This window comes from Paroedura picta, chromosome 1, assembly GCF_049243985.1.
Source record: "Paroedura picta isolate Pp20150507F chromosome 1, Ppicta_v3.0, whole genome shotgun sequence".
Classification (NCBI taxonomy): domain Eukaryota; kingdom Metazoa; phylum Chordata; class Lepidosauria; order Squamata; family Gekkonidae; genus Paroedura; species Paroedura picta.
The window spans coordinates 153,690,040-153,707,522 of record NC_135369.1 but is presented as its reverse complement, the minus strand read 5'-3'; the positions used below and the strand labels follow the sequence as shown (position 1 = coordinate 153,707,522).

General features: G+C 41.0%; 1 protein-coding gene across 3 annotated transcripts in view; it reads right to left on the bottom strand.

The window, feature by feature from the left end:
• Window positions 1–17,483, bottom strand: part of CSMD1 (CUB and Sushi multiple domains 1) — a 1,334,105-nt gene that overhangs the window by 397,723 nt on the left and 918,899 nt on the right. For all 3 annotated transcript variants that reach the window (XM_077309265.1, XM_077309276.1, XM_077309285.1), the window contains one exon: window positions 312–399. In XM_077309265.1, the coding sequence (XP_077165380.1) occupies window positions 312–399 (88 nt within the window). The remainder of the gene's footprint in view (window positions 1–311; window positions 400–17,483) is intronic.

Here is a 17,483-nt window from a genome sequence, read left to right as displayed (position 1 = left end):
CGTCACCCCAAGGGTCAGACATGACTCAGTGCTTGCACAGGGGATACCTTTACCTTTACCTTTAGATAGATAAATGTAGATATATAACATAATGTACTCATGAGGCTGTTGGATATATGGGCTTACTATTGCCTTCAATTAATTCTGATAGATGTAAAAGATGGCAAAGGAGCAGTGTGTTCCAGTCAGAATGGCCAAGTAGTAAGGGATCTCCATGCATATAAGATCCTACTCTGTTCTTAGTTATTACAGTCAATTGTGCAGTTAAATTTAATGTGTTTTCCACGTATATAAACTCACATAATTCTTACCTAAAATCCACGCCTGTCCTTTTTCCATTTTCAGGAATACCTGGATCAGGGCATGTATCTGATGCAACTGCATCCCCACCTTGACTCACTGAAAGAGGCAGAAACAAAATGTGTAAGAAGATTAACAGGATCAACAATACACTATTGATATAATATAAAAAAATATATAATTGGAAAATGATTAATACATTCTGAGAATGAGAAAAGGATTCCATTCACATTGGCAGGGAGAAAAACAAAAGTATTCTGTTTTTAAGTAGACTTGAGGTTTTGGGTGCCATCCACCAGAAGAGTATTGTGTAAAATGTGTTATTTTTAAAGGTTTGTTGATTTATTTATTTGGTTTATATACCGCCCTCCCAGCAAGATGGCTTATTGCCGTAAGGTTACTCTAGAAAGGCCAGAGATCCCTGGTAGATTGTGAAAGCTATCTAGCAACAGATTTCCTGCAGGCATTTTTAGAGTGCTGGGAATTTTCACCAGGCACTATGTGGGACTGGGGCCAACCACAAAATATTGGAGCCTTCCAAGTCACATGTCTTTTTATGATGAAAACAGTTGCTTCCAAATGAATGCTCCCTGAAAACCCAGAGCTCTTTGGGAACATCTCCTGATACAATGACATTAAGGAAAGTCAGGATTGCCTCTTTACTGAGATAGAAGGAAGCTGGCACCTGGAAACCCATCAGTTAACAGCACATTGAGGATCATTGCAGTAGATAGTGTTGGGGAAAACACTATCAAGAACTTTATGCGACTCTCGATATCTCTGAAACATGCCAAGTAAACTCAGGAAGTCTGGATAATTTTCCCCTATGGCCTACTGTTCAACTTTCTGAGATCAAAAATTTGATAGGTACACTGCGGCCAGGTAAGGCAGGTGGATTTGATTTAGTCCCCCCGGACTTAATTAAAAGAAATGCAGAATGTTGGGCACCAGTATTGGCCAATTTATTCACGATAATTGATAAGACAGGGAAAATTCCAAAGGGTTGGGAGGTGGCAATCATTGTACCCATACATAAAAAGGGAATCTGAATGACCCAGTCAATTATAGCCCGATAAGTCTACTAAGCGTAACAAGCAAACTCTACACAAAATATCTTCAGTTGAAACTTCGGGATTGGCTGGACCAGAATAATTTTCTGGCAGATGAACAAGGGGGATTTAGAGAGGGTTGTTCAACACAAGTACAATACTGGACCATCTCATAGTTAAATACTCTTCCAGCTCTATGACAACCCTGTATGCAGCTTTTGTTGATTTGAAATCGGCTTTTGACTCTGTGTCAAGGGAATTACTATGGGAGAAATTAGATAAGACTAACATAGATAAGCGTCTTCTATTTTTGATACATGCTATGTATGAAAATACTACCATCAGAATTAAGTGTAATGCCCATGGTCATCTGACTAATTCTATTAAAGCACTTAGGAGAGTTAAGCAGGGTTGTGTTTTATCACCCCTACTGTTTAACATCTTTATAAATGATATAGTTGAACATTTTCAGAATAGTGAATTACATCCCCCCAGATTAGCTAACAAACATATCTCACTACTGCACTATGCAGATGACGCTGTCCTGTTATCAAGAACACCAAATGGAATGAGAAGGGCCTTGGTTCTACTGGCTACTTATTGGCGATTGAACCAGCTAGAGGTCAATCATTCAAAAACAAAGATTATGGTTTTTGGTAACAAGCTTAAAACATATACATGGAGTCTCAATTCATCACCCATAGACAGGTCAGATTCTACAAATATCTGGGAGTACTATTCCAATCAAATGGCCGTAGAAACTCCCATATATCATATTTTTCCTCAAATGCCCAGAGAAGCCCAGGTGCCATTCAGAAATTCTTCTGGCACAAAGGTGGGTGTAATGTTCCCACAGCCCTTAAGCTGTTCAAGGCATAACCTCTAGCACAGATGATGTATCGGGCCCCATATTGTATAAATGCCAATATTTCCAGCCTAGAAAAGACCCAGGCTAATTTTTTAAGATCCCTGCTCCAAGTACCAACCAGTATTTCCAACGCTGCAATCTGGGTGGAAACAGGAATGTATTCTGTTCAGACCAGAATATGGATATGTACGTCCATGTACTGGTTAAAATTGTTTTTTTCCACAAAGTGTTTGCTTTACCTAATGATGTCTGAATCATTGGTTATGCTGTGAATATTCACTCTTGAGAAAAAACTTTGCTCATATGGTCTATCCAAACAGTTAATACTGTCTCTGGGTTTCAACCGAGCAAAGGAAACGATAAAACAACGAATCCTAGATATCCATTACCAACAGGATTTCAATCAAATAAAAATCCACTTTTTCACATGCCTCCACTTAATAATTTGAGGCCATTACCTTATTTATCTAATCTTGTTTTCCCAGAACATAGGAGATCATTTACTCTCTTACGATACAACATGATGCCATCCGCTTTTAGGGAAGGCTTATCCAAAAAAAATACCCATCTGTGATCGTTTATGCATCTGCCAGCATGGGAGCATCGAGACATCTGAACATGTATTACTCTAATGTAGGCTATACGATCAATTCAGGGAGAACCTATACCTTCCCTACAAAATAAGCCCAACTCAGAGGCAATCACAGATATGTTGTCAGACAAAAGCACAGAAATAACTTCTGTTGTGGCCAGATTTGCTTGGAGAGCTATCAAAACAAGAGCTGGTTGGATTCGGAGCAACTTAGGTAGAGATAGTCTCAATTGCTTGAGATAATGCTTGTGAGTTTTAAAACCAGAATGATTCTTATAGCTGGAATGTTTTTATATTTTATAATATTTTAGTTATCAATGATTCTTTTATCTTGTTAATGCCAGATGTTTTTATGTATCTTGTAATTTGACTACTGGTCTAGTACTGTAATAGTACCGTAATAATAAAGACTTGACTGACAGTAGATCAAATGCTTTATGATCTGTTGCTAGCTCAACTTATTTTTCGTTTTACTTACCTAAAAGGCAAGACAGTTGCTTTATTTCCATGTTGCCTTTCAGGGTTCCCAAGGTGGGAAACTTAGAACATTTTGAACATTAAAAAGCATTTAAGATACAAGTGTGTGCACACAGTAACCATTTAAACCAATTAAAGACAACGTCTAAAACAGGTACATAAAAATACAAACAGGGAGGAGCGCTAATAAGACTTGATGAGGGAATAACAAATCAAACAAAAAAAGTCTACATCTGCTGGCAGAAGACAACAAAAGAAGCTGTGGAAAGAAAACAGACTCCTCAAGAACAGCTTCTTGTATTTTCAGTTGCGGCCTCTAAACTGTGGAAAGCACTCTCAGGTGGTACCTGTGCCCTGCCAGACTACTGTAATTGCCACAGGGCATGTAAGACTGAATTGTTTAGGTTGGTCTTTGGGGGGTAACCATGTGTTTGAGCCATTTTCATAGTGGCATGGTGATAGCTAGTTATTTAAATAATTTAATATTTTAACAATAATATTTTATATTTATAACTTGTTTATATGTTGTTTTACGTTATTGGTTTTAATGTTGTAAGTCACCCTTCAGGTGAGTAGTGGCTAAAGAAAACCTAATAAATTCTAGATGCTCAAGCTGATTCTGCACAGGAGAAAAAGTCTTGGAGGGCAGTCATATGGTAATAGGGCTAATCCCTGCTTTCACATGATATCACCACCATGATGGGCCTCTCCTGGGCACAGAATATGTTAGCCCAACATATTCTTTAAGGGAACGTGGATGTTTCCCACATTCCCTTAGGCACTTCAGGGGCCAACGGGATTGAGCCCAGCAGAGGCCTGTGTGGATGTGGAAAACATGGAAAGCCCAGCTCCTCCCTATATTACAAGGGACTGGAGAGGTCAGTAAATGCCTCACTTGTCTCCATGATGCTTTGCACCACTACAGTGCTGAATGGGGCTGTTTGTTTGTTCTTTTGGCAAAGAAGTGGGATTGCATGCTAACGAAATTCCAACTTTCTGCCAAAAAAAAATTAAACATGCCAACACTCCCCCTCCTGGTGTAGTGGAACCATTCCACCTCAGCTGCATCCGTCAGGACACACAAATCCGTTCTCCCGTAACACTGGTGGCAGCCTAGAGTGGTGCTGCTGGTGCGGAATCGCCCTTAGTGTCTATGTTTATGACCTATGTAAAACAAAGTCCTATGTATACATAATAGCTATGGCAAATCTTTTCCTGACTTTTCCTAAGGGTCTGCTGAAGGAGGAAAGGAAGAAAAGCTGAATAAGATGGGGGCAGATAAAGAAAGGCTGCCTGGTAGATGAAAAGTAGAATATGAAGTAAGAAACGGGGAGATACTAAAGGGGCTGTCAGAGAAGGGAAAGCATAAATAGTAGGGGGAAGGATAAGGGGGATGGGTGATGTCCACACAAGTTCTTCTGGGTACCTGCTTTTTAGTAATAAGTATTTATTTATTATCATATCATGGTAGTTAGGCAACCAGGCAAGAGACATTCAGAGGTAGTTTGCCACTGGAGATCTCCTATCCAAGTGCTAACCCTGCTTAACTTCCAAGATATGATGAGATCAGGCATGCCCGGGGTATCCAGGTCAGGATTTTTAATTATAAAACAAAGGTTTTGACAATGTTTACACTTTTACCAAGTAAATTTTCATAAGATTAAAATATACCTAAGCCTGTGAGTCCACTGCAAGTTCCAATTTTTAGAATATAATTTAGAAATGAGAAATTTGATTTATCCAATTAATAGCTTCTTTGTATCAAACCAAATAGCATGTAACTATATAACACATGTAGATTTTAATAAAGAATACCAAGTTGTAGACACATTTTGGGCAGGGGCTGTTTATTCTCAACGGTGATGTTGGAATGATTTACAATTTAAATCCTTCTCAAGAAGTCTTTGGAAAACACTTTTTGAAAATAAAGTAGCACTCTCTTCCAGAACAACCAAAAATGTACTAAGGCAGAATGTTTTTACAGAACAGAATGAATTATAAAGGCCCAAGTGGATTACAGATGACAGACAATAGCATTAGAATTGAGTGGTGATGGGAGATTAGGTGTAAAATATGGCTGATCTTTTTTTTAAGTTATGAAAGTAGAATACAGTACTATGGAAGGGAAGAAAGCATGATGACAAACAGCCTATGTACAATCAAGAGATAAAAGCTATAAATCTTTACTGCTTCTTCCAAAGGCATCACAGGCAATTAATTTAGCTGAAAGCCCAAGCTTTACAAGAATTGAAATACTTGTGAAAATCAATTCATATTGAAAATACATTGTGATACTACAGAAAATATATATAACAGAAATGGGACACTCCTGTAAGTGCCCAATTGCTGGCCCCAAGCATTACTTACCCACATAAAACTGATAAAATTGCAGTCATTACAGTACATTTCAACATACAAATCTCCACAGTTCCTGCCTCAGCCAGGTGATTATTTCAAAAAGGTTCAGAATATAAGTTGCTGTCTTCCATCTATCTAGTATATAAGAAATCAAATATATGCCTATACTTTATATCTGTATGGAATGCTTCTCCACACAGCCCACCCATAGTAATACATTTCTTTAACACCAAACTGGCAAAAACAAACTCAGTGGAAGAAGAGTCGTTCCCGAACCAACTGAAAATATTATTTTACATATAACATTTAGAATCTCATTTATACTATGCTTATAGAATCTGACTTCAAATCTTCTTAATGTTCACAGATTTTCATTTATGAAGGGATACATTTTTTATATATTGAAATAATCATGCCAGAAATAATCATGCCTTACATAACCTATGGATTAAACTTTTAAAAATCTGTACAAAATAATGTGGCAGGATTTTCTTTTTAAATGAGGTATTAATGTGGTCTCTGTTGGTAAACATTTGCTCAAGCTCAAGTGCCTGTGATGCTAGCACAACATTTTCAACTAACTTCTAATATCACAAATGTGGGATCTTAAATAAGAATTAAATAAGGATCTCATTTTCTCCTTCAACCCCCATATTTGTAGGAGCTCGCTGCACCCTGATTGGCCCTGGGGAGGCTGGACCGTTCGTCCCCCAAGGCTGTTTCACGATTATTAAGAGGCACCAAATGGATAGAATGGCTTAAGCAAAGGCTCATGTAATTGTAACAATAGTTACTCATTGTGGAACAAATGAACTGCCAAAAATCATACGTTGTCTGTAAGACAGGCAACAGGAGGGAAAGGATGCTCTTTGCCTACCCTAAAGCGTACCTCCGCGGCATGTTAATCAGAGGCCATTCACCGCCAGTTCTTGTATGCTCAGGATCAATTGCTTGGCATTTGTTTCCTGTTTAGTGAATGAGCTACAAGTGTACCTCAAATTGAAGCAGAACACTGGAATACAAATGCCTCTTTAAAGTATCCTTGTCAAATAATGTCATCTGCTTAACCTCCCCCCCCCAAAAAAAAAACCATGATAGCATAAGTACCTGAAGTTTACTGTGAGGGAAAAATGATGTTTCAAATGGCAGATGTCCTAGTTCCAACTGAACTTTGTAAACTAGGCAGGAACTGACAGTGAGTGAATTCCACATCTTTTTGCGAGGAAGCAAATATCAACTGACATATGTAAATGCTAGTGCCTTTAAGCATTTGAAAGCCACAAATAAGTGCAATGAAAACAAAACAGCAGCTCTAGCAAAATTAAAAGTCCCATTTTCTATGTTATATTTCAGTGTGTTGATTATCCTTAGGAATCTGAAGTTTAAAATAAAATTGCATTTCAATATTGGAAGGAGATGATGAACAATTTAAAGTGAAGCAGTTCTGGATATATAATTTTGATTAATACTCTCTTTTAGGAATTGAGATTTGAATGTATGATTGAATGTTAGATTTTGATTGAAGTATCTGATTGAATTTGATTGAAGCAAACTTTCTTTTTTCCCATTTAGAAAACATCATTAAAAATGAAATCTTAGTACTTAGAAACCACAGATAAGCCAAATGGTGGCCTATAGTCAACATCAGGCCCTGCTGTGTCTTTTCTCCACTCTTGAAGTATTTTTCTGTGGAAGTGTTTACATTTTCCTAGATGTGTGAGTGAGGAAGCTCTATGCTCTGATATTGGTCTTTCTCAAACATGTCAAAGTAAGAAGCAACTGGAAATACACCAGAATGGATCCAGCAAAGCATTGCTGCAGCCTAAAGTTCTGACAACAGACCTGGAATGAAATAACTGTTCATGGGAATTACCTCTCCCCAAAAGCAAGATTTCAGGGGGATTTGGGGTAGAATTTCTTGACCCCATGAAAAGCTGTGCCTGGTGATTCTTATAGCACTACAGCTGTTTCTATTGTGCTGCCTTTACTTGTTAATTTGACCCCAAAAATCTGTGTTCTTCCCCCTTTTATCCTCTTATTTCAATTTGTTCTGCATCGTTCTCAATAATTGGGGTCAAAAAAGTTACTAATTCAGCAACAACTCCTGTGGTAAACGGAGCAGTTTCCCCCCTTTCATTAAGGGCCTATCTTCCTAGGTACTACATGAGCAGTCCCATAATTTTGTTGTGCCCATGGGAAGCTCTAGATCAGCAGTTCTCAACAAGGGGGTTGCAACCCCTTTGGGGATCAATTGACCTTTTCCCCAGGGGTCGCCGAGGCTGCTACCGCCTTCCTAACGGCACAGGGTTTGCGCGCTCCAGCCGCTTCGGCAATCATGGAAGCCCAAAGCAGCCAGCACCTGTTATATGAAAATGTGAATTACTGAGAAGAAATGCTGCCATTTTTGCACAGACACATGAAATTACATAGAGACTGAGATTTTACAACGTATATTTGGGAATCAAAGCTGGAGAGTTTCTAGATTATTCCATCCGCTTTCCTCCATCCACGTAACCGCTAGCAAATACCCATCACTCAACTATTTTTAAAGGAAGTGTTGAACATTAGTAGGTATATGTCTGTTGGCAGAGTTTAAATATGCAAAGCTGTGTCGAGCACCAAGCTTCTTAAAAGGGTATTTTTTATTAAGAAGAGAAACAAAATTTCCATAGAAAAAGGACAGGAAGGGAGTGTGCTCAAAGGAGCAAAAAGTAGCCAAAGAGCCAATCAGGACACTGGAAATTATTTGAATTTAAAATATCAGGAAATTTGTAATCGAACTATGATGAGTATATAGCTCCCCTGATACCTCCTGCTGGATAGTCCTCACATGCTTTTGAATCGTGCACACTACAGATCTTGCATATTCCACCAACGTCTATGTACTGCTGGTAATTTCACAGTGTAAGAGACAGGCTTGTTTTCATTTCACTTCATATCACTTGTAGAATCCAGAACCAAGCATGCCATATTTAGAAGGACAACCACTACTATAAGATACCAAGCAGCCCAACAAATGAGCACTTAGTGGACTGGATTGGTCATTATTCTGATTTAGCCTTAATATAAAATGACCAGATTTTAACATTGGTAAAGCGGGACACCATTGACTGGGGGGTTCTTGATTAAAAATTTGGTCTGGAGCAACAAATATCTTCATAGAAAACATAGAATACAAAAATAGTGTTGTAATATTCTGACCTGCCTAGCTGATTCTGACCTGCCTGGCTGACAATTTCATTTATCAAATGGTAGATGAACGCACAAGGGGTTCAGCCATACTGGACTTAATACTAACCAACAGGCAAGAGTTGGTGGATGAGGTGAAGGAGGTGGAGACCCTAGGGGGAAGTGACCATGTCCTCATAGAATTCCTTTTGAGATGGGGAGCCAAGGAAGCTTGTAGCCAGATGCGGATGTTGGATTTTCGTAGGGCAAACTTTAATAAACTCAGAAACATGATGAGTGTCATACCATGGATGAGAATGCTGGAAGGGAAGGGAGCATGTGAAGGGTGGGCGCTACTCAAACAAGAGCTATTGCATGCTCAATCAATGACTATCCCAGAAAGACTAAAACACTGCAGGAGCTCTAAGAATCCTATTTGGATGAACAGAGAACTTCAAGAGGAACTAAGAAAGAAAAGGGAAATGGAGGGATATGGAGGGAAGGACAGAGCTCTAAAGAAGAGTACCTACAGGTTACTAGGCACTGTAGATCAATCATCAGAAAGGCCAAAGCTGAGAGTGAGCTAAGATTGGCCAGGGAAGCCCACTGTAACAAGAAAAGATTTTTCAGTTATGTGAGGAGCAAACGTAAAATAAAGGTGGCAATAGGCCCACTGTTGGGTGCGGATGGACAAACTCTAACGGAAGATGCAGAGAAAGCAGAAAGGCTTAGTGCCTATTTTACATCTGTTTTTTCCCACAGGTCAAAGGGTTTAGGCACATCTAGAGATGGCCGTAGCCAAAGGATAGTGTCTGGGTGGCAGGTTGACATGGATAAAGAGGTTATCGAGAGGCATTTAGCTGCACTGGATGAGTTCAAATCCCCTGGCCCGGATGAAATGCACCCGAGAGTACTCAAAGAACTTTCCAGAGAACTTGCACAACCCTTGTCCATCATCTTCGGGACCTCTTTAAGGACTGGAGATGTCCCGGAGGACTGGAAGAGAGCAACCGTTATTCCGATCTTCAAAAAAGGGAGGAAGGATGACCCGGGAAACTACAGACCAGTGAGTCTGACGTCTGTTGTGGGGAAGATAATGAAGCAGATATTAAAGGGAGCGATCTGCAAACATCTGGAGGACAATTTGGTGATCCAAGGAAGTCAGCATGGATTTGTCTCCAACAGGTCTTGTCAAACCAACCTAGTTTCCTTTTTTGACCAAGTAACAGGTTTGCTGGATCATGGAAATTCGGTTGATGTCGTTTACTTGGATTTTAGTAAAGCTTTTGATAAGGTTCCCCATGATGTTCTGATGGATAAATTGAAGGACTGCAATCTGGATTTTCAGATAGTTAGGTGGATAGGGAATCGGTTAGAGAACCACACTCAAAGAGTTGTTGTCAATGGTGTTTCATCAGACTGGAGGGAGTTGAGTAGCGGGGTACCTCAGAGCTCGGTGCTCAGTCCGGTACTTTTTAACATATTTATTACTGATTAGATGAGGGGGTGGAAGGACAACTCATCAAGTTTGCAGATGACACCAAATTGGGAGGACTGGCAAATACTCTGGAAGATAGAGACAGAGTTCAACGAGATCTGAACACAATGGAAAAATGGGCAAATGAGAACAAGATGCAGTTTAATACAGATAGGTGTAAAGTTCTGCATCTGGTTCAGAAAAATGAAAAGCATGCCTACTGGATGGGGGATACGCTCCTAGGTAACGCTGTGTGTGAACAAGACCTTGGGGTACTTGTGGATTATAAACTGAACATGAGGAGGCAGTGTGATGTAGCGGTAAAAAAGGCGAATGCTATTTTGGCCTGTATGAACAGGAGCATCACATCAAAATCACAAGATGTCATAGTCCCATTGTATACGGCACTGGTCAGACTACACCTGGAGTACTGTGTGCAGTTCTGGAGGCCTCACTTCAAGAAGGACGTAGATAAAATTGAAAGGGTACAGAGGAGAGCGATGAAGATGATCTGGGGCCAAGCGACCAAGCTCTATGAAGATAGGTTGAGGGACTTGGGAATGTTTAGCCTGGAGAAAAGGAGGTTGAGAGGGGACATGATAGCCCTCTTTGAGTATTTGAAAGGTTGTCACTTGGAGGAGGGCAGGGTGCTGTTTCCATTGGCTGCAGAGGAGAGGACACGCAGTAATGGGTTTAAACTACAAGTACAATGATATAGATATCAGGAAAAAACATTTCACAGTCAGAGTAGTTCAGCAGTGGAATAGGCTGCCTAAGGAGGTGGGGAGCTCCCCCTCACTGGCAGTCTTCAAGCAAAGGTTGGATACACACTTTTCTTGGATGCTTTAGGATGCTTAGGGCTGATCCTGCGTTGAGCAGGCAATTGGACTGGATGGCCTGTATGGCCCCTTCCAACTCTATGATTCTACACAGACACACACACACACACGAGGCTGGGAGTTCAATCCCAGCAGCCGGCTCAAGGTTGACTCAGCCTTCCATCCTTCCGAGGTCGGTAAAATGAGTACCCAGCTTGCTGGGGGGTAAACAGTAATGACTGGGGAAGGCACTGGCAAAACACCTCGTATTGTGTCTGCCATGAAAACGCTAGAGGGCGTCATCCCAAGGGTCAGACATGACCCAGTGCTTGCACAGGGAATACCTTTACCTTTACCTATATATTTTTTTACTTGCAACGTAAGTACAATTTGCCAGGTGCTCCCAGATGTCCCTCCAAAAGTGGGACAATTTGGTCACCTTACCTTAATATGAACTATATACACTTTAAGAATCACTTATAGCATAGCACCAGAAAAAACAAATGCTGAAATCCAAGTTGTCATGTCACAGGATTAGTTCACCCCCTCCCCGTAGTTTGCGACAGTTATAACCAACAGGAAAGAAGAGACTAAGAAGTGACAAATGAAAAACATCACATCAGCCCCAATAGATCATTCTTTGATGAATTCTGGGTTATGATCCATCCTCACCACCACCACCAGTTCCTGGACATATTTCTTTTCTTCTGCCAATTCCAGTCAATAGGGGCTCAACAAACAATAGTGAGAGGTGCATTTTATTTCTCAAATCACGCTAGTGCCGCTTGAAGTCCTCTGGGCCTTCTGCTATCAGCAAGCAGTAATTTATATTGCAATGGAAAGAAACTGTCAACAGCAAAACACACATTTTAAAGTAAGCTCTTACTTTTTAAGAGAAAAGATAACTTGTCCTGGCACGTTCCCTACATCTAAACACAACATTCACTTCCAAAACAGACCTCTTTCAATTTTAAACAAATGAGAGTAAAAATATTTTCAATTACTAGCCTATTTTGTTTAACCTGGAAGAGACATGAAGATGGTTTTATATTTGCAAGCTTCATACACTGCCCGAACAAAGGAGAAAAAAGAACAACCTGCTGCTGGCTTGTAGAAATGATGAAACTTGTTCTTCCCCCACATACCATCTTCTCCATGGCTGTTCCCACAGAGGTCTACACTAGATCCACAAGTTCCCCAGCCAAACTTAGGTTCCCGACAGCCACAGAGCTCAGTGGAGCATTTTTTGTACATGGAGCAAGACAAAAGGAAATAACTTCCTTCCCCAGCATAGTTTTAGAACAAGAGAATAGGGGAGGGGCAGAACCCCTTTCTCCCCCATGGTGACATGAGGCCAAACAGCCTCTATTTTCAACTTCCCTTCAACTTCCCTGGTTGACCGTGGGGAACGTGGACTCAGTTCTTCCGAAACCTACATGTCCAGTTTGGCTGAAAGTGTCCAGCGGTGTTTCCTAATAACTTTTGTGCATGCACGAACATCATTAGGGAGAACAAAGTTTGAAATAAACCAGCTTTAGTCCGGGAAGGGGGGGGGGTGGATGACAGCATTAAGACGTAACAAAAGTGAGACACTGGGTAACTAGTCAAAATCCCTTCAAATCAACCAAAAGCTCCAGAAACTGAATGAGTGATAATCCTGTTTTATATATCTGGGAACCTGTATAGCTGATTGATGGGGGTCAGCTGACTCTTGCTGACTTGAGCCTATATAGCTGGTTGATGGGGATCACCTGACACTTGCGGACTTGGCTGAAAGCATTATACTCCAGTGAGTTTTCTCCCTGCACATCCCACCTACTCCTGGCCCCCACCCATGTCTCTAGGTAGTTCTCAACGTAAATCTGGCAACCCTAGAACCTCTTACGTGTTTACATCATAAAGGTAGGTAGTAAGTGGAGAAAGTAGGGTAGTAAGTGCTTTATGAATTGTAAATAGTGTGTTTTGATAGAGCAATGGTTAAGGGGGAAAAGGCAGCTCATTAAATTAAAGAAACACTGGGATATTATTTACCATGTTGGAAATATTGGGAGCTTCTTTTTTTTTATTAATTTATATTTAAATATATGAAATATTGCCTTGTTAGATGGATGAATGATTTAACAACTCACTTTTAAAAGGAAAATGTTATTAATATTAGCTAATTGTTGGGGAAACAGTGTTTCTAACAGAAGAATCCATCTTTCTGACAAGCTTGACATTGTGTTTTATGCGTGTACCTCTTGCGAAGCATAAAAATCATGAATTTTTCCTTACATGCCCAGAATCATTTGTGTATCATTGTAAGGTCAGAACTCAATCCTGCCTGTTCACTTGGCTGTCTTTAAAAGGGCATGTGCTTTTCCATCTTTACCTTTGATGAGTACTTTTCAAAGGTTTTCTTTTAGTCTTATTTTATTGTGCAACCTGATCTTTGGAGACTGCAGAAGCATACCTGGGTTAGAACAGCCTGAGCCCAGATATGTAAGCAGATGGTTAAATATTAAGGAGGACAATATTTTTGTCTTTATTTGCTATGAAAACAGAAGCTGCCAAAATATTCTGATTTAAATCAAAATTCTGAATCTTTGATCTGACTCATAAATGAAAGTCCAGGTGATTCCAGCTGCTGTGAGATTTTCTTCCATAAATTCTTAGAGGTGTTTGTTTACAGCTGACAAATATTTTAGGATGCACAGGAACTGGCTGAAATAAGTTGATACTTAAAAACAATATGTATTTCTTCAATCTGTTGTAGGTTAGGATTCTTATGCCTGGCAAAAAAATATTTACCTGTCCCTGGTGTTCATTCATTCACGGCACCCGAGACCACATTGCAAATTTGCGCTAGACTCTTGAAAAAAACACATGAATATCAAAAGGCCATCTATTTATGCTTTATTGATTATTCTAAAGAAGGGGTAGTCAAACTGCGGCCTTCCAGATTCCATGGATTACAATTCCCATGAGCCCCTGCCAGTGTTCGGGGAAGCGGCTTTTGTGGCGGGGGAAGGGGTGGGAAATATCCCTGCCCAGCATCTTGCCAAGCGCCCACGCTGCCTTCCTGCGCCCCAGGGACTCGCCTGCTCCGCCATCGGACCACGGGTGCCTGGGCGGGACTTACAAAGCCCGTTCTTATGAACGGACTTTGCAGCTAGTACTTTGAATAAAACTCTGTTGGTTTTAACGGTGCTATTGGACTCAAACTCTAGTCTAATACTTCAGACCGGTGTTCCCCAACCACCGGGCTGCAGTCCGGTACCGGTCTGTGGATGGTACTGGGTACTGGGCTGCGGTGGAGGGAGGGAGGCACGAGCTCTGGCAAGAGGCACGCCAACATTCCCCCATGGCACATGCTTGCTGCACCGGAGCGATCACTGCCTCCCAGTGCAGCGAGAGCCGTGCTGCGAGGGGGGGGGACATGTGGGCACTGGCAAGCCAGCAGGCATTTGCAGGCACCCACGCCCGCACCTTCCCTCACAGTGCTCACTGCACCGGGATGTGGCCAATCGCTCCCGGCACAGCGAGCGCTGCGCTGTGGGGGGGAGGGAAGCACACCTGCTGGTTTCCGGGCACTGGCACAACGGCGCCTCCCTCTCCCCCTCCCAGTCGCCCCCCAAAAAGGTTGGGGACCACTGCTTGAGACCAACATAACTACCCAACTGAATCTACAACCTGTCCTGTTTCCTGTAGCCTTTATTCCCTGTGGGCATATGACTAATACAGATGATAATGAGATAATGAGCATAACTGCATTCAGAACACTACCATGAGGAAGAGAACAAAGGGTGATGATTATCTTGGAAGTAGGGCTGAAAGCTCTCCTTGGGTATTCTAATCGAATAATTCTACTTTCCTAGTAACTGTTTGCACTGCAATGGCTAAAATAGATTAAAAAGAAGATTGCTTCTTACATACATCCATTGAGGTTTCAGCTGTTCATTTTATTTTATTTCTTTTAGCTTGCCTTTCTTTCAACTTTATTTTGGAAAGATAAGCTATTACTTGTATGATGAAGTTATGTATAAATGGGGGAAGATTCTGAGTGTCTTTAAAAATTTAATGTGTGATAATCAATCTGATTAATGAGTGGGGCTGTGAAAACATGATTACCATGGTTTCTAGACTAGATTTTTTTTTAAGCATCCACCATAGACTAACCATATGTTTTTCTTTTCGTTTCTGCATCTGTGGCCAGTGACTACACTCCCACCAGAAGCTGTTGCTCAAGTGCTTCCCCCTTTATTTTTTCCCGTGTATGACAGGCATATTTCTCTGGGATCAGGGACCTGTAAATTGGCACCTGTAGAGTGAAGATCCCTACGAGGGGCATTGTCATGAACCCCGATTCATGCCATTCCGGCTCCATCCGTCCCTGCATATTCTCACACCTCTATGCTTCCCCCGGCCGCATCTGGCCAAGGCCGTAAAGCAATAAACCTGTCCTTTGAGAACTCCACTCCCTTCCTTTCCCAGTGGGAGAGGACTCCGTCCGAATGTATCAATCTTACTGTAAGTGTCCTTGCGGAGACAGCCCAAAGTCTCAACAAAGTGCCAACCGCTTGATAAGATCCCTGGCCATCTGGCTGCCTGAGAACCGACTTGTTTTCGCCACCTTTCTGCTCTCCCACCGAAAAGTCTTCTGCCCCCCGCCCCTACCTGGTGCACCCTATAACTACCCCTCTTGTTCCCCCTGTACTTTGTTATTATCAAGATCTTTGCTTAGGAAGATCTTGGCCTGCTTAAGCGTACTGTGGACTTTGCCTAATAAAGCTACTTTTGGAATTTGCAACCGGCTGTTGGATTTCGAATGCGCTTTCACCAGAGGCTCAGCCTGATTCCTGACAGGCATAAGGACACAAGCGGTCCCTCAGATAGATAGGGCCCAAGCCACAGATAGCCTTAATGGTTAAAACCAAAAGGCTAAGAATGTGTGACTAGCCCAAAGTCACCCAGCAAATTTCTATGGTAGAGCAGAAATTAAAACCTAGATTACCCAGATCCTTGTCCAACACTTTAACCACTATACCATGCTCGCTGATTGCATTCACTCTGAATGGAGCAGTTTTCTTGTTGTTGTTATTGTTGTTGCAATCTATGAACGCTCACCAAAAGAACACTATTAGCCACCATCAAATCATGTTAATAAAAAGTATCTCTATTCCTTTCAACACCTGGAGATTATATTCGCTTTTTCTAAAGAAGAACCTTGAAGGATCAGATCAATGTCCACCTAGACCAGCTTTTCTCAACTTTTTTACTGTTGAGAAACCCCTGAAATGTTCTTCAAGTGGAAAGATCATGCAGTATATGGTTGGGCAGCATAGCTGTGTGCATACCCACCCAGGGCCCCGCCACATCCTACCTCCTCCCCCCCCCCAGCAATCTATCATTGGCCATTTTGGGAGGTCAGTCGGGTCAACACGGCTATATATGGTCATATCACACAATAAATATTTAACAATTTTTTAAAAAATTAATTGACTCCCTCCAATTCGATAAACTTTTCCAGAGCTGTCAAGAAACCTCAGGGTTTCATAAAACGCTGGTTAAAAAATCCAAACCTAGACTGATACATGTTACTGGAATTTCGAAAGCAACAGGTCTTTTGTGGTCCATGAGAATAATGGCTTGAAAATACATCCAGTATAAACTTAGATAATAGTCTACAGAAAATATTGTATTGGGCTCTTAATTTGTATAATGGATCTGCTTAAAACAAACAAAACCCTTGTTCTTCCAAGTCAGAGTTTACAGTTTACAGTTTAGTCATTCAAGATATTGATTGCTTCCCAGATGCATTCATTCTTAACAAACAGTGACCATAGTGTCAGATTGTGTCTGAATAGAACTGGACACTAATATGTCAGTAGTATTGATAGGCGTACTACTACTAATTATATACTTTCTTATTATTAAGATGGATAATTTACTAATATTACACATTTTCAAGTTAACAGTAAAACCCAAGTATTTTAGAAGTTAAACAATGAACTCTAAATGACAAGGGAACACCAAGAATATGATTGAGTCGCAACGTAATTTATACCAGCCTGCTCTGTATCTTGTGCTTGCATAGACATCTTTCTTATTCTGTTTCAAAATGCTCATATGCCATAGCTGGAATCACAATAGTCTACATGCTAGCTACATGTCAGGCAATCTTGACAACAGGACTGCAACAGTCAATTTTGTGGAATCTATGTCCTTCTGGAATGGCTGCTCCAAACACAACGGGTATCTGCCATTTAGCAAAACAGCATTCGTTTCCTAGCGTGTTGCGGTGGTTAAGCTGTGGCTTCTAATCTGGACAGCCAGGTTTGATTCCCCCACTCCTCCAAATGTAGCCAGATAGGTGACCTTGGGCTACTCACAATTC